General features: G+C 42.6%; 1 protein-coding gene across 2 annotated transcripts in view; it reads left to right on the top strand.

Moving 5' to 3' along the window:
• The window catches only part of ARHGAP21 (Rho GTPase activating protein 21), a 545,637-nt gene that overhangs the window by 471,921 nt on the left and 49,578 nt on the right, over window positions 1-24,138 (top strand). For both annotated transcript variants that reach the window (XM_078663440.1, XM_078663441.1), the window contains 3 exons: window positions 11,515-11,645; window positions 11,741-11,896; window positions 11,994-12,072. In XM_078663440.1, coding sequence (XP_078519566.1) covers window positions 11,515-11,645; window positions 11,741-11,896; window positions 11,994-12,072 — 366 coding nt within the window. The remainder of the gene's footprint in view (window positions 1-11,514; window positions 11,646-11,740; window positions 11,897-11,993; window positions 12,073-24,138) is intronic.

Consider the following 24,138-nt stretch of genomic DNA (forward strand, 5'->3'; position numbering starts at 1 on the left):
GAATGTATGAGATTAGACGAGGCTTGCTCTCTGGCCTGCCACGCCAGGAGTTTACCAGTAAAATTACTCTCTTCATAGATTTTTTGTGAGCTCTTACGAAAGATCTCATCACTCTGAGTATAGAGCTCCTGAGAGAGCTCTCGTTTGGCCTCATTTAATTGATCTTCAACCGATCTAGCTGAATTTTGTTGCCGGAGTACAGTCAAAGCCTGAATTTTTTGTTGGAGCAATTTATTCTTATTCTTAACTGCAGAAAGATCGGCCGCATCTCTACCAATCACCAGGCCACGAATATACGCCTTAAGAGAGTCCCACACATAGTTGAGGGGGGCAGTTCCCCTATTCCGAGAAAGAAAGTCTGATATCTCAATTTTAATAGCCTCCACCCAAGTCAAGTCATAAGCTTTTATTCGATTTGAGAAATACAAATCATACAAGCATAAAAACATATAAAAATAATTCATTATATACATATTTGTTCTGAATACAAAGTGACTCAAATAATCTCGGGAATAATACGTAGAGAGGAAGAGAACATATGATGGCATACGCTGGGCAACAATACATGATTAAAGGTATAATATGAAGCTAATAAGTTAAAAAAGGTCATGCATGTACAGACAGGAATATATATAGTTGTCACACAAAGTGCTTTCCTGGCAGCTGTACGTTTTAATGCAAAAGTTCCAGTATAGCTCGAAGCAAACAATAATACAGGGTTAAAAATATGATTTTGATGCAAAAGTTCCAGTATGGCTCGGGCAAACAATAATACAAGGTTAAAATATGATATGCTGTTAAGACATGTATGTACAGACAGGAATATATGAAATTATGGCAGCACTAAGCTCTTCCTGGCAGCTGTACATTTCAAGATAAAAGTGGCAACAAAGAAACAAATGTCCACATTCTCTAGGGAAGATAATAGCTCTAGGGCACTCTTTGAGGATCGAATATTGTATTTTAAAAGGATAGGTTTTAAGTACCTTACCCTTAAAAAGTGATAAAATTTGCAAAAAAGTAGAAAATGACAGCAGCTCTGGCGTGAGGTATTGTCACATGGGCAAGGAGTCTCGGATCTTATTTTCTGATCTGGAAATGCGACGAGATGATGTACGATACCCAACCTGACTCGGGTTAGTACAAATTGATGGGAGGGACGGGAAACGTTCGAAAGGTAGGCTTGAAACCCCGGAGTTAGATTTAGTTCCTTATAGAACTTCACGGTGGCTAACTTGCCATACACCTTATCTCGCCCTTTCTTTTTAAAATGTAAAAATGTTTGTTTAATTTCTTTTTTGGGAATTGCAACCGCCAGTTCGGGGTCAAGGAGAACATCTATTTCAAATAAAGTTTTATACCAGAAATAAATGTAATTCAACCACTGGATACGTGATGAGTAATCCAATCCTATACAATCAAGAATAATTTCTTGAGTGAATCGAGTCTCTGGCTTAGCCCAAATAGAACGCCACAATAAGAGTGGCCGAACGGCTGCTAAGTCAGAAATAAACTCGATCCCTACCTCATCATGAATTAGTTGGACAGAGGCAGAGGGGGGGACACATAACAATCTTTTTAGAAACTTGTTTTCATCTTTTTGGAGCGAAGGGCCCTCGATATGACCCCACACTCCCGCCCCGTACAGTGCAGAAGAAACACAACGTATATTATATATGTTGGTCATGTCTAAAATACTTCTCGATCCAAGCTTGGATGCAAATCGGAATATGCTACTGGTAGTCCGCATCATTTTCAACCTTATGTTATCAAACTCAGGTATCCATGACCCGTTGCTGGCGTAGGTAATTCCCAAATAACAGAATGTTTTAACGTGTCATATCTTGTCGCTTTCCAGGAAAAAACTGTGCTTCAGTTTATTTACAGAGTGCCCACACGACATTATATAAGTCTTAGATTTATTCACGCGGAGCCTCCTGTTTTGAATAAACTGCGTGAATCTGTCGATGAGTCGCTGTAACCCAATCTGGGTACGAGATAAAAGAACAGCGTCGTCCGCATATAGTAGGATTGGGACAGGTTTGCCTCCAATCAGGGGAGCATCTGCTGGGATATCAGTCAGGATGCAATCAATGTGATTAATAAAAAGGGAAAATAAAAGAGGGGCCAGTACGCATCCCTGGCGGATACCACGTGAAACTTTGAAAAACGGCGTACATTCGCCTAGGGTGCCATAACGGACCTTACAAGATAATTTCTCGTAAAGCCTGGCCAGAAAATGGACTATTTCCTTTGGTGCCCCTGACTCTAGCAAAACCTGCCAAAGAATAGCGTGATCAACTAAATCGAACGCGCTGCTCAGATCAGCAAAACAAAAAAAGATTGCCTTTTTTAACTACAGTATATTTATTAATAATAAGGTCCAAATTTACGCATTGCTCCAAAGTGCCCATGCCTTTCCTGAAGCCGTATTGCACTTTTGTTAAAATATTAATATCTGTGGCCCAAGTTTCTAGTCTTTTGAGCAAAATTCTGCTCATGACCTGCTGAGGCGTCCAACAAAGAAATTGGGCGGTAGTTGGAAGCCTCAGATTTACTGCCTTTTTTGAAAAGGGGAATAATAACTGATTGGCCCCAGGAGGGAGGAATATTACCTTCTGCTGCACAGTTAAAAGTCCTCACCAAAATAGGAGCCCACAAGTTTGGTTCTGCTTTTAAAAGATCGATGGGTACCCCATCAAGGCCCGGGGCCTCCCCCCCCCCCCTTGCTATTGGAGAGCCCTTCAAGACCCTCCTCCAGGGTTACCTCCAAAGATAGAGGTATCCAGGAGGAGGACTCAGTAGCTGATACGGTTAGGGGTGTCCCTTCTGGGTTCAAAATATTAGTGAAGTGGATAATCCACTCGTTACATGAAACGTAGGAAGTTATTTCCGGGCAACCATCAGTGTTTAAAAAGGGGCTATTAATTGTTTCCCAATAAAGTTTACAATTTTTGGTCTCGGCTGCTTCCTTCAACTTATCCCACGCTTCACATTGTAAAACCTTTTTCCTTTTAGAAATTGCCATTTTGTAGTTAACCCTTAATTGTTTTATACCATTGCTGTCTCGAGGTTTGATACCTAGAGCTTTCCTCAGTTCCCGTAGGGCTACTGTACAGGGTTTATCAAACCATCCCCGTTTTATAACTCTGTTAGATGGGGATTTCTTAGTAAAAATGCCTTCGATGATAGTATTAATCTTGATAAATTGTGACATCAAGAGATCAGGGTTGATTACATTTTTTAAGCAGTAACTGATTTCAATTTTGCAACCGACTATGACCTCCCTCTGTTTGGCCATAGAGCTGGTTCCAGACCATTTAATCCTCAGACCATTTGGTCTGATCGGGACTATTGCAGTAGAGCAAGTTTCTCCAGTCGCTGATTTTGCACCCCGTCCCGATAGGGTAACGCAGATGCTGTTGTGATCGCTGAGGCTTTCCTCTCTGATACAAAGATTTAAAAAGTCTCCTGTACTGGAGAACAGAATCTGGTCAATGAAAGTCCCAGCATCCCTCCCTGTAAAAGTGGGGCAGATATCATTAGAGCTGTTTTTGTTGCAACTTAATAGGTGTAGGTCTAGTTTGATTAGCAGAATTGTGCCATATTGGCAATGTGGGAAATGAGGGGAATCCTCACCCGTAACCCCCCGATAATTGACCATCTCCGTTCCAAAGCCACAGGGATTCCCTTTTGATAAATGACAGGGCTGCAGATTAAAGTCCACTGCCCAATAGCCTCCACCCAAATGTCATCAGTCAAATATTTTTTATTAAAGACCCAACGTTTAGGGGTTCTTACCCTATCTACCAATCCCAATTCCATAATAATCATTGCATGATCTGAGAACCCATTATGGAGCAACGTCTGTTTAGAAAAAATGATTTGACGTGAAATTAGAAAAAAATTAATTCGAGAGGAGGATTTAAATCTGCCGACCAACTAGTATATTCTCTTTTGTCCGGATTTTGATTACGCCAAGGGTCCCACAGGTTAAATAACGACATATTATTCTTGATAGACCTAAGGGATTTAGGCTTAAATTGTGTCTTCAATTTGCTGGATGAATCCAGCTCTCTGTTCATCGTAATGTTAAAATCCCCACCAATAATAATCTCACCCTTGGCCATCAACAAAGAATGAAAAAGCTCCTCATATATCTCTGGTCTATCCTCTGTTGGAGCATAAAAACTAACTAACGTAACAGGATTGATTCTATTTGGAATCACACAGGTGGCCCAGCACCAACGGCCCGACCCCCCTTGTTCCACTTGACCCAGCTGGGCCTCTAATTTTTTACTAACAAATAACGCCACTCCCCTCTGTGACTCTGGACATGAAGAGAATACTCTACAAGAAGCCCAACTTTTAAACATAGAGAATTCCTCAATTTTTAACCTAGGTATATGGGTCTCTTGTAATAGAATCACATCAGGTTGTTGCGTTTTGGCCCATAGTTCTATTGCTCTCATTTTTTTCCTATTATTTAGGCCATTTACGTTAAAAGAAATAATTTTCAGCCCCATGATGAAGAGTGAACACAAAAAAACACCCCACACCCAAACTCCAAAGCTGATAGTAAACCGTTTAGGTACCCCATATTTCAACAAATACACCAATCCAGTATTCATAACATTCTTAGCCTTCCAACTATAAACAAGTAAATTACATGCACACATCCAAGACATCATTTTTTTGGTTTCGTGCCCCCTGCCCCCCTCCCCCCCAACCTCTGTAGCCCCCCCTTCCTTTATGGCCCTTCCCCACGCCGGCCATGCGGGACCACTCCTACCCATTATGGTGCCTTGAATTAGCACCCCTTAACCTTCCTATGAGTCCAGTCCTGACCTCTCCCTCCCTCCCCCACAACAAAAAAAACGAAAATAAGAGCATATACTGCCATCCGGCAAATTTCAATAGTTCATGGGAAAAAAAAAAGGAGATAACTATTAAAGAGAAAAAGAAAGGCGCCCAACACAAGAGTTCATTAGACAGCCTCACAGCCAAGGACCATTAATCCTGAGAGATCATATGTAGCAACCCCTGTGCTTCATCAATGTCCGTGAATAAATGAAATTTGCCCTTCACCAAAACTTTTAATTTTGATTGCTGAGCAATCATTGCTTGTGCTCCCCTGTCCTTAAACAATTGCAGCATTTTTACAAATTCCTTCCTCCTCCTAGCCGCAGCAGCAGACATATCCGAAAAGATCCGGCATTTAGTGGAGGGGTTAACAGAAAATTGCCTTTGCTTGAAGGCCTTAGAGAGAATAGTTTCTTTCACTCGGATATCTGAAAAATTAACAAGAATGGTCCGAGGTAGAGAGGAGTTGGGAAACAGCTGCGCAGGGACACGATGGGCGCGTGTAATTGTTAAGTCTCCTTTGAATTCTGGAATGACCTCCCGGAAAAAAAGGAGGTGAGCCACTGTTTCATGTCAGAGCCCTCGATTTTCTCTGGAACTCCCACGACTCTGAGGTTCGACCTCCTATTATAGTTTTCCATTTCGTCCAATTTTAACTCAAGTGACTTAGAGGTTTTGGTGAGGGATGTAACCTGTTTTTTAACATCGCTTATATGATCCTCCAGGCCCGAAATCCTAGTCTCTGCTTCTTGTAGCCAAACAGGAAAAGAGGAGATCGATTCTTCAATTTTGTCTAGCCTTCGATTGATAAGGGCCAGATCAGACCGTTGAGACTGCTTCATCTCCCTCACCTCACCTAGTATCATGTTAAGCATATCTTTAACCGAGATCTGGAATTCTCCTGTGGTCTCGGTCTCCATTCCTAAAATCGGACTTTGCACTCCAGGGGGAGAAGAGACTATGAGATCCATCTGAGGCGACACTTCCGCTTGCATAGGATTACTTTCTGGCAAGCCCGATAGATCCAAAGAAGAGAGAGATTTGACCCCATTTATAATGGTGGGTGGAGTGGACCCACCCCCCCCTTCCACCATCCCTTCCGGTAAGCCGATAGAACTTGAGCTTAAACCCACCGATGGAAGAGGAGCGGGCATTAAATTATCAGTTTTTTTCTCAAATAATGGGAAATCTTTAGAGACTTTAGGGGCCATCTCTAACACCCCGCCTTTGGATGCCCCAGGCTGCAAAAGATTATCCAACACCTCGCTCATCTCACTCCGATTTACATCGTGTACTGCCCCAGATTGCTCTTGTGACGAGTTTTTCGAAAGAGTCAGTTGGGATGGGATAGGAAAAACAGAGTCCGTCGTCTCCTCCTCCTCGTCACCCGAGGTTCCAGAGATATCAACAAGCGAATCTTCTTTCCCAGCGCCTGTATCAGTCTTTTTTATAGCGGCGGCGTCATCCTTAAGTTGCTGGCGTCTAATTCGCACTTTGGTTTGGGCATTTAATTGTTTGCCCATCCCGCCAGAAAACAATCAAATGTTTTTAATTTGATAGAGGAAAAAAAAAAAAAGAAAATCTGTCTCCCAACACTTTAACCCCAAAAAGCCAACAAAAGTACTGGATACCTGCCGAAATTATTCGGATTAGAAAAACAAACACAAAGGCTTTATCCAGATAACCTCAAGTGTCTTTCCGTGTTTCCGTGCTTCTTAGGGCATGCAAAGTACCCAAACTGCAGCCGCTGCACACTTATCTGCAACCTCAGTGGAAGGGGGAATCTTTACAGAACAAGCGGAATCCAACCGGGCAGTATTGAGCAAAGAGCCACCAGGCGCCACAATCTTCTCCCTGCTCAACTATAACAAGCCCAGAGTTAATAAGTATCCAGCAGTCCATTACTTTGTATCCTGCCCCAGCGCGAATCAAAGGAGACGCCGCTCACCACATGCCTCCTGCTCCTTATCGTGTTTCCAAGGAAAGCTTCCAAAATTCAGCTCAATCTGGGCTCTCAATCTGGGCTCTGCTCTGCGTCCTCGGCTGAAGCGAAAAACGGCCATTCATCAAGGAACAGCCTCACGCTGAAAACGCCAGCAGAATGCCTCGCTGCACCGCCATTGACCGCGAGGTGAGGGAGGAGTCAGGAACAGGAACTCCGGCTACGAGGAGGCGTGGAACTCCAGCGTAGCGGGCCGTCCGTGCCACAGGAACTACTAGCATGTTGTGCTGAGTTGCCCACACAAGTATTCATCAAATCTTTAAGGATGACAATGTAAACTGAATATCTTCCTATGTATCCACATTTATCATGGCTAATTACGTACTAAACATTTGTGAAAGGAGCTTAAAAACACATAATCGTGATTAGATAAGCCCTTTTAGCCACCCAGTCTCATCTCCCATCCTAGAGAACAGAGTGAGTTAAAAACGTGTTCGTCCTTTTCAGTCTTGAGTCAGCCTTCTGAAAACTGCTCTTCCCTTTTTTTCCCTAAAAACTATTTTTTGGCCTTCCTGTATTTGATTCTAAAGTAAACATTTGATGTATTCTTCTGTCCTTGACCTTTCCTTTATTTTAACCTTTACCGTAGAAAATGTTTTGTTCCTCTGTTTCTTTCTTCCTTGTCACAGCATACTTTAACTCTTAGGTGTCCATCCCTTGGGAAGATAAAGTAAGATTCTTGTGGTCTTTTGTACCTTCCTGTGATTCTTATTTTTTGTAGTCTGTTCTCCTGAAATCCATACTCAGGATGATCATCCTTTGTTTCAATCAATGAAGGACAGTAAAGGAATCTGATGACCGTAAGACTGGATCAGATTATTCACTTTGTGAGAGTCAGCCTTATGCTAACCCATTCAAAAAAGTAGATTACTTCTGCCTGAGTTATTTGTGATTCATTTAGGAGTGTGGGCATTACGGAAAGACACCATGACCAATCACACCTTTTCCATTCAGATCCATTCTGTTCAGCTTGTCAGTGTTGAAAAGGACTATGAACATTTCAGATCTGTTTCTAATCTATGTGTCATCGAGATTAGTTTTCATGCCATCAGAGTTGAGATGGAAACAGTTTAGTCACTCAACTGTGTTAATTGTTCAAACATTTCATCCAGAAGATTATTTAAAGAACACTACCTCGCAATACATTAACCACCCACAATCCTTCCACCTCTGCTATCACTTATTGATTTTATGCTTGTGTTTGACCCTATCTAGTGCTCTGTGTCCTCCTCTGTAGGTTCACGTCATAGAATTACCATATACATGCATACATAAATACAGAAGATACAAACACAGCCATCTAAATCAAGATGGTTGCCTTCTGCAATAAAGCAGATGAGGTTTTGTTACAGTTGTGAAAATACAAGGGCCTTTACTGAGGTTATTTATAGTGCTAAAACCTTGTCCAAATGAAGACTGCAGAGCCATATTGTAACCATATTGGAAGCAGAGACTAACGACTAAATAATAATATTTCCAAACAACTTCCTAAAGGAGGTTGTATGTGTTTAATAGATCTACAGTTATAATTAACCACAGTGTACTCAAATAAAATACAATGCAAGTAATCATGCCATGTGTGAGAGAAACACCGCATAATTATTATGATGAACAATTCATGGAAATTCTATAGAACAATATCTTACAGAAAGAGCTTAGTACAGTGTGTGACCACATAGTGCATAAAATATGATGAAACCCAAAACTCTATCCATGAGTGCATCAAAAACTACTGTTCCCAGACTCAGTGAAATATCAGGTATTCATTTAGAACCACACAACAGTCAGAATTATGGTCAGTAATACATTTCAAGTCATCTTCATCATAATAGCTTTATTTCGATCCAAACAGACCATAAAAGCACAATGCAAATACAAACTTCATAAAAACAATTATTGCACATTTTGGTTATATACATTCATACATCTGACAGTATATAAACACAAAAAGGGGGACGAAGAGCTATGTTTTTAATGAGGTCCTACACAATTGCTCCTCATAGGTTAATGTACTTAAAAAAACAAACTGGGGTGGTTCCTCTAAAAGAGAAGGTGGAGGCTCTAAGCTCGGTAGAATCCTAATACCTGGGCAAGGGTTTTCCAGGGATCTGAAAAATCAGATCATAGTGGCCTCACACACCCAATAGGGTGTCATGCTTCATCATAGGGCGCTCCTCGTCAGGTCGGTGCTGCAATGCTTGACTGGCCTGGGGCTCTTTGTCCGAGGTCTTTTGATCTGTTATGCCGTTTTGCTGAATGCAAGTGAGGGTTCAAGAGAGAGTTAGGGTGGTGAAAAACTGTGGGAGAAGAATAAGAGTCTAAGGGAACCTAGAAATATTGATAGAGTGGAGGTGCCTTGACCGGGTAAAAACGTAGGGGCTACCTCTAAGGTCACAATGTACCCTGATAGCTAAAGTGTTCAAAGTAAGGTGGGGTTGACATGTTTCAAGCCTAAAATGCAAGGAGGGTCAACCGGCATTTTATCAGGACCTAAATTAATCATACCCTATGTAACAATCTCATCTAGCTGCACTACAGATTAACCTATACAGGCCAGGTCTGGTGGCTCAGTGGACTAATGCGTCCACTGCAGGGGCCTGTGTTTGACCTCATGGTCATCGGTTCAAATCCCAGTGGGTCCACTCAGCCTTTCATCCATCTGAGGTCAATAAAATCAGTACCATTGAGTTTGGTAACAATAAACATCTGTTGTTCAGCGCCAAGGTATCTACAGGTGAATGTGTGCTTTACAAATACAAATGTTATGTTACACATTTATACCTCGGACTGTGGTATGACAACTTAAAGCTTTGTGTGAACGCTTTTGAGTCTTTCCCATTGTACCCAAGACCGCAACTTGCTGAAGGGATTTTTACCCCAGCTGTAATTTAAATCCTTTGTGGTCTTTATTTCTTACTATGTTAACGTGATGCATTGAATGTAGTAATAATATTTGCTTACAATACTTAGAAGTGCTAAATATAAAAGCAAGGTATCGCTATCCAAGGGCAATCCATATTGCTCTGAATCCTTTTATGCCCACATTCATGTTCAACTGAAGACCATCCACAATAGGCTCTGAGTACTTGGGGCTCTCAACATAGTTCTCTAGAGCTGCCATGCTGACTTGCAGCCTCATAAGATTTTCTGACAAACTGCTCATAGGCAATAATGTCATGATTCAGCAGCATTCCTGCTGGACTTCTTAGGATCTCTCATATTAAGGTGGTAAATTCTTCATTCTCTAATAGATGTGCTAGTGTAGCAACGCTAACCGGCCTTATGGCTTGCAGTGGGCAAGACATAATCTCATCCCGAGGAATAAATAAGGCAGGAATAATTCACTGTTTATGCTGAGAAGTCGGGAGCTAGAACTATAAGCAATCTTAAGTAATGCATGGACTCTTAACATGATGGCGAAGCTTGTCTAGTTTGCAGGTAAGGTTGAAGTGCCCAAATTTGAGTGGGAGTCTTTCTGACCTGGAGGCGTGTTCTCAAACATTTACTGCTGTTAAGTCTGAATCTCGAGTTCTATTTATGCCTCAAAAAATACTTAAAACACATTCTGGGCAAACTTTTCACCAAGGTTCACCCATCCTAAAACTCTGTTATGGTATTCCCTAATAATATTATTTGTGAGTGTTTTGTCTGCGGACATAAGCCTTTAAACCGCCCAGTGGCAGGACTGACTTAAGCTGCTTAAGTGGCGGGATCACTACATTACTGGTACAAACCATACAAACATGCTACAGAATACAAGGGAAAAAGGTAGTCAGCAAATCAAGAGCACATTTCACAATAAAAAAGGGAACCACACTAGAGTTTATAGCTAGTGTCTCCATAAGCAAATTAGGCCAACGTGTCACAAGATGTTCTGTCAATATGTTGACTAAACACTATGGTGTCTAAATCTATTCTTCAGGGAGATTCACTTGAGTCAGAAGCTTTTGAGACACCTGTTTGTAAACACAGACTCATTTCCGTCTAGCCCTCAATGTGGACAAAAATGGCTATGTAATCTATGCCCAGCATGTAAATCCAGAAAAGGTTTGTCCTGCAAAAGGAAAAACGTTACTTGCCAGTAACATTAGTGTTGCATCTTTCACAGCATGTAAATCCACAAAAGTGTTAAAGCTGCAAAACTAATATTACTGGTAAGGGAAGTTTTCCATTTTAAATATTTACTTAACCTATCCTTTCTACGTTCATTATTCTGATCAAAAGGTATTCCTTATGCTATATTTCTTTAGTGTAATGTGAGACACACAGTTTAAATGATGTACTTACTTCCATCACTATGCATTACCTGTAAATCTAATCACATTCACCATCTAAGGTGTTTCAGTTTCTCTCTCACTTTTTGTTCAGAAAAACAACTCCAGTGTATCAGCAAGTATGTAGAATTGTGCTCGTACGCTGATGGTGTTTCAAAGAACATTATCTCATATTCTCATTTGCTTTGTACAATTTGTACATAAAAAGCAAACCAGCAAGTGGATTATGTATTGTGTTTGAGGATGCAGATCGATGAACAGTGCTCGAAGCATTTGGTGAGCATCCCAGTGGATCCTCTTAGTTCAGCTGAAGTTGCCTAGTAACAGTTGTTATTACAACTATTTTCCTTTTTTTTTTTTTTTTTTACTCAATAGATGAGACCAGCCCACCAAAGGACAGGGGCACATGGCGAAAGGGCATCCCTAGTTTCATGAAGAAAAAGCCAACTACTGGAGGAACCTTTGGTGTCCGGCTTGATGACTGCCCTCCTGCGCTCAACAATAAAGTATGGGAACTTCTTGTGTTTATAGAATGACTGTTTAATAATAGTCATTATTTTCAATTCTTTTAAAATGTCATTAAAATGTCTTTCATTTGCAGTATGTTCCGCTGATTGTAGATTTGTGCTGCAAGCTAGTTGAAGAAAGAGGACTTGAATACACAGGTATTTACAGGGTTCCTGGAAACAATGCAGCCATCTCTAATATGCAAGAGGAACTCAACAAAGGAATGAATGATATTGACGTTCAAGATGATGTAAGTTGTTGTAGCAAACATTTACTATAAATCAGTTGTCTTGTTAGTTTATTTGCTTCTCCCAGGGCCTGATATTTTATTTCTTTTAAATTTCTAGAAATGGCGAGACTTGAATGTAATAAGCAGTTTGCTGAAATCCTTCTTCAGAAAACTTCCAGAACCTCTTTTTACCAATGGTGAGTGTCTTTAGAGTGAAAACAAATATGCTTCAGCATTTGAATCTGTGTTCCTTTCTACTGTTATAAGAATCTGTCTTTGATTGCTCATTGTTTAAAAAAAAAAAAAGTAATCTGTGTATAGAGATTCTCTTGCTTCTAGTTGGTCCTTTCATACCACCTGCTTTAGTCGACCAAATGGGCTGTTGAAAGATGCACACTATAACAAAATCATCACCTTAGTCAGTACTCCTACAGTAACTTGTTTCTTAAATATTGACAAAAAACCTTAAGATTTTCTTCATTTCTAAGGGAACTCTAGAATGCACTATATAACTATATCTTCTGTGCTTACTTACCCCTTTGAATTTCAAAAACATCAAAAGTATACCCCCAGCTGTATTTTGTATACTGCTTTGCATTACAAGAGTATTATTCAATTGTAAGTAAACACCAACACGAGCAGAATTCTTTCACTTTAATTCATTATTCAATAATAGCTAAATATTCAAAGTGTTAAATACCATGAAGCCGAAGAATAATTTGAAATGCAAACTCATATTTTGAAACTCATAAAGAACGGAGCCATCGTGGATAAGTGACAACGGTTAATAAGTTAGTGTTAAGTGTGATTGAATTCCTTAGTGGGGTAGAGTGCAAATTTTCCTATCATAAAGGAAAGTTTCAGTTCTATTAAGGAAACGGAGGTGAGGATTAAGCGAATCTTTCCTCCCTTTTATTAAAACAGCATCCTTATTAACAAACTACCTATACCAAACAACTTGGAGGAAAGCAGAAAAAGGAAAACATCAACCAATCAATCAACAGTCCTCGTAACATAGTCCATCGACACTGTTTATGCCCCCTCTTTCTTCATGCGACAGATGCCTTCCGACATTTAATATATAGTTATACTCAGTTCAGTCTTACTTGGTGGCCTGATTCCCTGAAAATAGAAACACATGTGTAATGCATGTCTAGAAACTGATGGAAATTTCACCCAGTTGAAGACATAAGCAACGATGCCATTAAAAACTAATATTCAGAATCCTCACAACAACAACTAACCATAACTTATAAGTCCATAGCATGCGTATACTCTATGCAAAAGTATACCGAATTTTCGTGGAATCGTGGCCACAAATCATAACTCCATAGCATTCTTATACCTTATAGACATTCCAGACCTCCCCTCTGTAAATATCTCACCAGTTAGGGTACAAGATATCTTGGTACAGGTGTGAATAATCCTTGCCTCAGTGTCCTTAATAGAATTGAAACTTTCCTTTACAATAGCTAGGAAAATGTGCATTGTGTCCGGACCGGAGGCTCGGATTATGCTCTTTCACAGCTTATTTACCACCAGTGTAGCCATATTTACTACTGGTTTAAAGTATAATGTTTTAAAGGTTGAATCTGACGACCAGTCAGCCTTGTTCAAGATATTCTCTTGGCCCGCTCCCAACAAAAACGCCTTAGACGACATGGTAGCCCTTTCCGAAGGTGTGCAAATAAAAACGAAATGTCAATGCCTGCCTCCTGAAGGATGCCCTTCACCCATCATGCTAAACGCTTTCGACGGCTTACCTATGGCAATCAGGAGCTGATGTCTACCCAGCCAGGCAAACTTCCCGCCTTATAAGCCTTAAGGCATTGGACAACACATACCTTTGGCATTTGCTCAAATGCAGGATAAGGAACAAGCCTAGAATTAAATTTCGTTCTTACAGATATATGAAAAGTAACTCCATCCGGGGTCAAAACTGTGCTGGTAATATTCAGAGCTCTCAGGTCGGAGACTCACTTGCAAGAAACCAAACACAGTAACATTGCCAAGCTTACCGGATAACTGTTTCCTGGAAAGTACTTTATTCTGCTGCCAAGAGAGGAAGAGGTTAAGAACCTGTTAACATATCATATAACTGAATGACTGAGTTCAGGCGGAACCACCAGTCGCACACCTCTCCTCAATTTCCTAACCCTGGGATGTTCTCCCACAGAAAGACCCTCTTAGGGGAGGTGATCTGCAGAAATGGGCTGTGCAGAAAGTATTTACTGACCTGTGTGCCATCCCTTCATCGACCAAAGGACACAAGAAGCTTAAGAGATTCAACGGGATCTGCATCCCTCCGCAAACACCAACTCAACTACTGTCCATAAGCAGATTTGTACGTTTTGTTTGTCGCTTCGCCCCAGGCTTTGGACAAGAGACTTTGCTGAAAGTCCTCAGAACTTCCACTTAGTCCTGTAATCATGCCTGCATGAGATACAATTGCCCCACCAGGACCATGCAGTGGGGGTTCCCCAGGGGATCCCGAAGGATATCCTGTCCCCAAAATAGAAGGATTGGAAAATCCCTAAAAAATTCCATCATCACTAGAAACCATACTTGAGACCTCCAAAGCGGGGTGATCACCACCAGATTCACCTTCTGCCGGCAAACTTGTACTAACATCCTCCTCATCATTGCAAATGGGGTAAAAGTGTATCCCGTTTCCAAACTCCAGTCCTGCAAGTAGGCATCTATTGCTGCCATCTGCTGGCCCGTTCTCTAGCTAACTCAGAAGACAATCTAGGCAAGAGGCAAACATATCCACTGAGAACGGACCCCAGAGCCTTTGAACAACTTGGAACACCTCTGGATGAAGTTGCCATACATTAAGATCCTGAAGATGCCGAGAGTGCCAATCTGCTACTCCGCTGTCAAAGAAATATCTCGAGCCATACAGTACTGCCAGAACCCTTTCACCAGATCGCCAGCAATTTGGAGTGTGGACCACTAAGGGTTTCCGTCAGTTGATCACAAAAACCTAAGCGTTACAACAAATCCACACTTGTCTGGAGATGGCCTGACCAAGCCCAAGGCCATTGGTCCATCAGTTAGATGCCGTCTAGGTAGAAAATCAAGTGAAAGCTGCTGCCGGGGAGGAATTACATCACCACTGGCCTGAGAACATTGGTGAAACACTAGAGGGCAGACTACAGGCCAAAGGGGAGCATCTGAAACTCAAAGACCTTAGGACCCCAATGGAACTGCAGAAACCTGCAATGATGTGGAAAGACCGGGGCCGTGAGATAGGCATCTTTGAGACCTAACCGAACTAACTAATCTCCTGGCCTCAGAAGGTCGCGGAGGAGATGGATGCTTTCCATCGTTAAGTGGCTATACCCAGCCATTCGTTGAACTTCATGAGGTTGATTACTAGGCGTTGACCCCATCCATCTTTTCCACCAGGAGATATTGCTCACAAAAACGTACAGATCTATGACAGAAGGAACAATCGCCCTCTTCCTCAGCAACTCTGAGATCTCCTTATTGATCAATGAGGATTGGACCTGAGAGAACACCAAAGGACACGGATTGACATGTTGAATGGGAGTGGCCAGGAATTCTAGACGAAAACCTTGAATAGTCTGGAGGACCCAGGTGTTTGCAGTCACTGACTTCCAGTTTTCCTAGAACAGCGGCAGGCGTCATCGGGCCTAGGTGCTCTGTGAGGACAACAATGAACAAACCCAGGGCACCAGGCTCTTAACTATGAGAGCTCCACTAAACAGGGTCGTTTTTGCGGTACTGGCAGAACTTGCATTCGAGAGCCTGCAGTTCCAAACAGGGGCCTGAGTGGTTAATTTTTACCAAAACAGCCCCCTCCGAAGGGCGTGACGCTCACCGCACAGAAAACAAGATATACTTGCAGGAGCCATTCAATACAGCTCCCCATGATGGCCTAGTAAGACTTGCCTGCTGTTGAGGCACTATTCGGGACACTATAGTTTGGCCAAGGCTCTGTGGCGCATTGACAGCGTCTTCGCAGACTGCTGAGAACAATGCACAATGGCCTGGGAGCCGGATGGGTGTCTTGGCTGCTCCTGAGCACCCCCCAGTGGCAAGTGGTCAAAACCACTGCCATGTGGCCCCCTTATAAGTGAAGTGACCGCTGTATGCCACGTGAGGAGCATTGATACACGCTCCAGCTGCAATCTAAAATGGAGAAAAGGGTCTTAAGCACACTCTAATGCATAAAATATCATAAATAACGGTATGACTTTACTCATATGTAACGAAATGATAAATAGACCATTTAAAACGGTATTAATCTAGGAGAAGCACAATAGCACTTTACTTGCTGCTGGAGCAGTGAAGAAAAGGGGGACTAAACAGTGTCAATAGACTTCGTTGAGTAGGAATGTTTACTGATTGGGTGATGTTTTCTTTTTTTTGCTTTCCCCTAAGTTGCTTGGAAAAGGCAGATCGTTAATAAGGCTGCTATTTGAATAAAAGTTTTTAAAAAAAGATGAGCATAATCTGAGCCGCGAGTCCTGATATACATAGATAGACAAATGCATGTAATTCCACTTTAAAACTATCAGTAATGGGTAGGAAGTCCTAGTAATGGACACTGTTAGCAGAAATAGATCTGCTTTTTCACTTGGAAGCGTCACCTTGCTCAATGTTTAGAATCTATTGTCCTCAATAATGACTGGCCCATTTCACACCTATGCATCCATTACGATGCATAGGGTCTAAGCACTTGGCGGAAACAAATAATTCTCAAACTTGAAGCAAGGGATTACTTTAAAGTTAAATGAGTGGACATTTCTCTGCAGTGTACGCCATTAGGACTTAACTACCCTCTACTGATTTTCTTTTAAATGGGGAACTCCACAATCAACAATAAATACAACAGTTCTCTTACCATAGATATTACTTGGACTTATGTTACATGCATTTGCCAATTTAAGTAACTGTTTTCTACCCATTAAGGAATTGATAAACACCAACCACTATTTCTATAACCCCACAAACTCACCTTTGATGATTTCTTTCTTTCTTGTTTTAAAAAATATAAGTTTGTATTTTAAATTATTCTTGTACTTCATGGTATTTAACACTGTGAATACTCCTCAAATATTTTATTAAATATTTGGAAAGGATTCTGCTTATGTGACCCCCCCCCCCCCGTCGCAGTTAGGGTGGCCTGAATGTATCCTAATCTTAATGCCATCAAAACTAAAGTAATTTATTTGAGAGGTTTTATATAGCGCTTGCTAGACCCGGAGGTATCGGAGCGCTTTACATGAGATAAGACATTGCATCAGAACATGGGGAATGGAAGGTAGTGGGGGAAAGGTGAACAGGGGAGAGGATAGTAGACAGTCAGATAGATCTGAAGGCGGAAAGTACTCCAGGGGGAATAAAGCAGTCAAAGTAGTCGAAGAGAGAGACAAAACCATGACGAACCGTGAAAAACAATGTCCGATGTAATGGTTATAGGACACGCAACTTGAGCCCAGCCAAGGATTCGCAAGCTTGACTAATTCATTTTAGTAACATTTCTATTTCTCTGCCCAGCTGGGATTTAATCATGCCAGTCAACTAAGACTTGACAGTCTCGCACATCCTGTTCTGTACGCGTCCTAAGTCCCTTGTACCAATCTTAGTTGCAGATTGAACCAGAGCATTATTTTGAGCCCTGCCTGGGGTTTTTCCTTGCGCCTCCATGATTGGTGGTCTCTTCTGTGTGTAGCCAGGAATAGTAAGGCTGGGTTCTGCTTCAGTTGCACCCCCAGGTAGCACAGCAAATCCATAGTAGCTGTTACAGGGCCATTGACACTGTAATTTCAGTTAGATCCCTGGTCAGAGCACCTGTGTGGCTGAGCAGGATAATAACAGTACAATCTGGTGGTCTGAAGATACACTAAATGCTGAAAAAGAAATAGAAAATAGCTGTGGTTTCTTCAAAATCAGTTATATCCAAATTCAGACAGCCTGAGAGATTAAACAAACCCTATACAAGGAAGATGAGAAAAGGATTTCCATCAACTGCCCTTCGTGGCCAGTGTCATAATTTGAAATTCCAGCTTTCCTGTCACATCACCCCATTAGCACAGGAGATGATACTGTGATCTGGGAGTGTGCTCCCTGTCACGCAATGCTTAGCATGAAAGGGGTGGGCAGTGGGTGTTGCAGTGGGGGTTTCACTGCAACACCCATTGATTTTGACACTGCCCCCTATTTACAAGGGCAGCACAAATAGGAGGTAGCACCAAAATAAGACCAGGGAAAGCCAGGTCTTAACTTAGCAAAACGAGAAGAAATCCTTTATTTCTCTTAATTTTTGCTTTTCCCATGTGGCTTGCCTTGTACAGCACACATGGAAAAAGCAAAACGCCTTGGATTGTTTGTTATTGTTTATGTTCAGGAAGGTGACCCTTCCTGCACATAAACAATCTTTTAAAAAAAATGCCATTTTGTAACTTCAATGTGTGCTGCATTAAGCAGCACACATAGAAGAGACAAAACGGCATTTCAAGGTTGTTTATGTGCAGGAAGGGGGACCTTCCTGTACATAAAGAATCTTCCCCTGCATGCACACACCCTTGTACTATGGTGCAAGGGTCCCTGCGTTGGCGCTACACTGCTAAGTGTAGCACCAGCACTGAGGGAAACGCAGGGCTGCACCATATTCTTGTAAATATAGTGAAGCCCTGCGTTTCTGAAGTGGCGGAGCCTATCGTTAAGCCAAGGAGGCTAACGACATGCTCGGCCACTTCTCTTGTAAATAGCCCCCTCAGTATTTTATATTCAAAGAATTTGCTAAAAATAAAACAATTTAATGGGGATGTTGTTCCTGCAACTCTGTGACTAACTTTTAATTGGTTGGTTTTATTTTGCGGTACAAGGCTCCTGCTCCTGCCAGGGCTAGATTGGAAACCGAAGGCAGGCCTGAAAAATGTTTTCCAACCTGTCGCCATACGGTGCGCACCAAGTGCAGTGAGTGAGCCTGACCACTACAAAGGGGGATTTGGGAGGCTCTCCCCCAAAGAAATTTAGGAAACAGTGGTGCATTCTAAAACACATTTATCATTATATATTAGATTGTATTAGCTTTTAACAAATAGTAAATGAAGACCTTAGTATGCACTAGGATACGACAAACGTTGTTGGGGTTCTTCAATGATTCCCTTATTATCACCCTTCAACAGTGCCTCTCATCTCTCCATAGCCTCTCCGTCACATATATTTCATTTGTTGTATAGCATCTCTCATACCATTGTAGGATGTCAGAGCACTTTACATCACACACATATAGAAATAATGAATCATACGTGTAAATCAGTGAAATAGAAAATGTTGCATAAGGCAAAGGGTTCTTTCTACAAGGTGTAGGATTCACTTGTCATTCATACTGGTAGACATTTTTAGAGAGTGCTTGGTCTGGAGAAGCACAAACTAGGGTTTCAGAATGTCACCCAGGGTTAGCATTTACTTTAACAATAAAAATGTGTTCGAGGCATATGGGCTGCAGATGGTACATTTATGAATAGATCGCCATCTGGTGTTGGGCTCGGATGATTGCACTTTGTTTTTCTTCTGGAGAAGTCTTTGTCGTCATAGATGACTCCTCCTCTCGGTGTTAGTGCGCATGGGCATCGGCTCCATCCTTAGATTGTTTTTTTCCGCCATCGGGTTCGGATGAGGATCGAAGCGCTCCGGACCGACTTCAATAAAGAAGGTTATAACCGGCGCGTAACCCTTTCCAAATCAACGGTATTGTTATCGAACGCGACTTCACTCCATACCGACGCGTTTTCGAAGGACGACGACTACGAGAAACTCGACGTAGTCCAGCCCGGGGTCCATGGAAAGGACTCCATTCAAAAAATGTCCAACGTGTGGTGCTAAGTTCCCACACAAGGACCTACACGAGGTGTGCAACCTCTGCTTGTCCCCTGAACACGAATCCAGGGACTGTGAGGCCTGTGCAGCGTTCTCTTCAAAATCGACGATCAGAAACCGTCGAGCCCGAAGACACGAGGTATCGAGAATGCAGTCACAAGCAATCCCGGAGCTGTTTGAGGACCAGCACCCAGAAGAGGAGGAAGAAGAGGCCGACGAGGCGGGGTCTGAAGCGGACGAGTCCGACGTAGAGGAAATCGACGTCCAACAAACCGTGAGTGACGACGTCCCTTTACCAAAGAACAGACCCCGCACGGTGTCGACCCCGCCCTCGAGCCCGGTCAGACAACCGAAAAAAGTTTGCGACGCCCCGCCTTCGAGCCCGGCAACGAAACCGAAACACTCGGTTTCCCATCATGGTGGTTCCGACAAACGGTCCACATCGACACCGAAGCTCCAAGTCAAGGAAAGCTCGAAGTCGAAGCAGTCCATGTCGACACCGAAACACGTTTCGGCGTCGAAAACACCTTTGACACCGGGGACATCTTCGATACCGAAGACATCGGATCCGAATAAAATCTCGGTACCGAAAATACAAATGGACAGTCAAAAGAAAAAACACCTTTCGGACCCGAAAACTGCGGTACCGACACAGGAACACAGGACCGATCCTAAACAAAAGACTCTGTTTATTGATCCAAAAACTGGCAAGGTAGTCACAGAACTACCTAAAAAGAGGAAGAATGAACATTCGGACGACAAGACTCATCCGAAGAAGAGAACAATGGGGACGAATACAACTCCTCCCCCTTCTCCCAAACCTAGACACACACCATCTTCTCCTCTTCCCCACAATAGACCAAATATTCCTCCCACACGACCATCTACACCTACAACAGATGTAGAGAGTGACACAGGGGAGGGGGAACATCCTGGGGATGATGAAGACACAATCCCAGAGGAGGCAGACCCATGGGAAGAGTATAATGTAGGGTCAGATAACGATAACGACCCTGAATTGTATCCCTCAAAACCTTCACCTCCTGATGACAATACTGGGTTTGCACAGCTCATTAATAGAGCAGCAACATATAATAAGGTAGAACTACATGCAGAACCTCAAATAGAGGATTTCTTATTAGAAACACTACCTACTGCGCAAAGAACATCAGGAACACTACCAATGCTTAAGGGCCTTCTCAGTCATACATCAGAGATATTCAAAGACCCAGTGAGGGCTAGGGTACTGAACCCAAGAATCGATAAAAAATATAGGGCAGCTCCAAAGGACCCAATATACATTAAAGGGCAAATTCCTCTAGACTCACTAGTGGTCACAAACGCTCGTAAGAGAGCAAACTCTTTATCTACAGGAGAAGCTCCACCTCCTGACAAAGAGTCTAAACTTATAGATGCCTCTGGCAAGAGAGTGGCATCTCAAGCGGCAAACAGCTGGCGCATAGCTAATACGCAAGCACTACTTGCAAGGTATGACAGAGCGCATTATGATGAGTTAGAAAAACTCATCACACATCTCCCTAAAGAACATCAAAAGAGGGCAGATCAACTCATACAAGAAGGGAAGTTAATTACTAACACTTCAATAAAGTGCGCCCTAGACGCGGCAGACACTGCAGCAAGATCTACAAACACAAGCATCATGTTAAGGAGACATGCATGGCTCAGAGTATCAGGTTCAAACAAGAAGTACAAACATCGTTACTGAACCAACCTTTTGATGGGAAGACACTTTTCGGCACAGGGACAGATGAAGCATTAGAAAAGATGAAGAAGGATACCGAAACGGCTAAATCAATGGGAGCATTGCAACAGCCGACACAAAGAGGTTCCTTTCGTAGGTCCACCTATAGAGGAGGATCCAAAAATACAGGTACAAGCCAGCAACAAACCTCTTTTACACCTACATCACCCAGAGGTAATTCTAGAGGTGGCTACAGAGGTAACAACAACAAGGGTAGAGGTCGCGGAAACAACAACAACCGCAACTCTCCAACCCCAAAGCAGTGACTTCATACAGCTTCCCCCAGACCATATAACACCGGTTGGGGGACGCCTATCACAGTTCCTGCCTGTCTGGGAAAACATCACATCAGACAGGTGGGTGAGACAAATTATCCAACATGGTTATTGCCTGGAACTCACATCTACCCCGCCAAACATCCCCCCCAAACAGCGTCCAATGAAACAAGATCACCTAACACTGTTAAAGCAGGAAGTACTATCCCTGCTAGGAAAGCATGCCATAGAGAAGGTTCCACAGCATCAACAAGGAACAGGAGTATACTCCCTATACTTCCTAATTCCCAAAAAGGATGGGTCTCTAAGGCCGATACTGGACCTAAGACCTCTCAACGCATACATAAATTCGGAACATTTCCACATGGTCACGCTCCAACAGGTACTTCCTTTACTGAAGGAAGGGGACTTTCTTTCTACACTGGATCTAAAAGACGCTTACTTTCATATCCCGATTCACAAAGCCCACAGGAAATACCTCAGGTTTGTGGTAGAAGGACAACATTATCAGTTCAAAGTCCTTCCGTTTGGTGTCACAACGGCACCAAGGGTGTTCACAAAATGCCTGGCAGTGGTGGCAGCCCACCTAAGAAGACAACAAATTCATGTCTTCCCATACTTGGACGACTGGCTAATAAAGGCCAGGTCACAAGAGGAATGTCTTCAGAACACACAAAAGACAATTCAGCTACTACACCAGCTAGGGTTCACGGTGAACTACACAAAGTCACACCTACAACCAAACAAGGTTCAACAATATCTGGGGGCTACTATAGACACAGAAAAAGCCAAAGTATACCCCAACCCAGTCAGGATCCAAACAATGCTTACAGTCATTCAAAGATTTCAGCCACAACACTCACTACCAGCAAGAGTGTTCATGCAGCTATTAGGGATGATGTCATCCTGCATACTGCTAATACCATATGCCAAACTACAAATGCGTCCGCTACAAGAATGCTTAGCGACACAGTGGAATCAGGCTCAAGGGCAGATTACAGATCTGGTGTTGGTAGACGACCGCACACACCGCTCTCTGAAGTGGTGGAACACAACAAACATTGCCAAGGGGCGGTCGTTCCTAGAACCAATTCCACAGGTGACAATAACAGCGGACGCATCACTCACCGGATGGGGAGCACATATGGACAAATACACAGTACAAGGAAGGTGGGGTGTGCAGGAAAGAAGACTGCACATCAATCATCTAGAACTACTAGCAGTGTTTCTAGCATTGAAAGCCTTCCAAATACATGTTACCAACAAAGCAGTCCTGATCAGAACAGACAACATGACAGCAATGTATTATATTCAAAAACAGGGGGGGACGCACTCTCTCCAACTATCCAGACTAGCACAGGAAATTTGGAGATGGGCCATTCCTCAAAACATCTATCTGTTAGCCGAACACCTACCAGGAGTCCAAAACCAGATAGCAGACATATTAAGCAGACAGTCGGAACAAATACACGAATGGGAACTGCACCACCAAATACTGCAGCCATTCTTCCAAAGATGGGGACAACCAGAGATAGACCTATTTGCCACTCATCAGAACGCAAAATGCCAAAGCTTCGCGTCCAGGTACCCACATCACCTGTCGCAGGGCAATGCGTTATGGATAAATTGGTCCAACAAATTTGCATACGCTTTTCCCCCTCTCCCACTAATCCCATTAGTGGTCAGAAAGCTGCAACAACACTCAATGACCATGATACTAGTGGCACCCACGTGGGCAAGACAGCCGTGGTTCACCACGCTCCTGCAACTCTCACAAGTGCCACATCAAAAACTACGAATTCTACCCATGCACCTTACACAGAACCATGGAGAAATAATGCACCCAGATCCAACTCAATTGAACTTAGCGATCTGGCTCCTGAAATCCTAGAATTTGAGTACTTGGATCTACCCCCAAATTGCATGGAGATAATTAAACAAGCAAGGCGTCCAACCACCAGAGCATGCTATGCAGCTAAGTGGAAGAGGTTTGCTATACACTGTACTAATAACAATATCAACCCTCTGGACGTATCAACAAGGGAGATTATTTGCTACTTATTACACTTACAGCAATGTAATCTAGCGTACACATCTATCAGAGTACATCTAGCAGCTATAGCAGCGTACCTACAAAACAGGCAGCACATATCACTGTTCAGAGTACCAGCGATAAAAGCATTCATGGAAGGCCTTAAAAGAGTCATTCCACCAAGATTACCACCTTCCCCGGTCTGGAACCTCAACGTAGTACTCACCAGACTAATGGGGCCACCTTTCGAACCTATGCACAGGTGCGAAATACAATTCCTTACATGGAAGGTAGCTTTACTTATAGCCATTACCTCACTCAGGAGAGTAAGTGAATT

The sequence above is a fragment of the Lissotriton helveticus genome, chromosome 10, assembly GCF_964261635.1.
Source record: "Lissotriton helveticus chromosome 10, aLisHel1.1, whole genome shotgun sequence".
NCBI classification, from domain to species: Eukaryota; Metazoa; Chordata; class Amphibia; order Caudata; family Salamandridae; genus Lissotriton; species Lissotriton helveticus.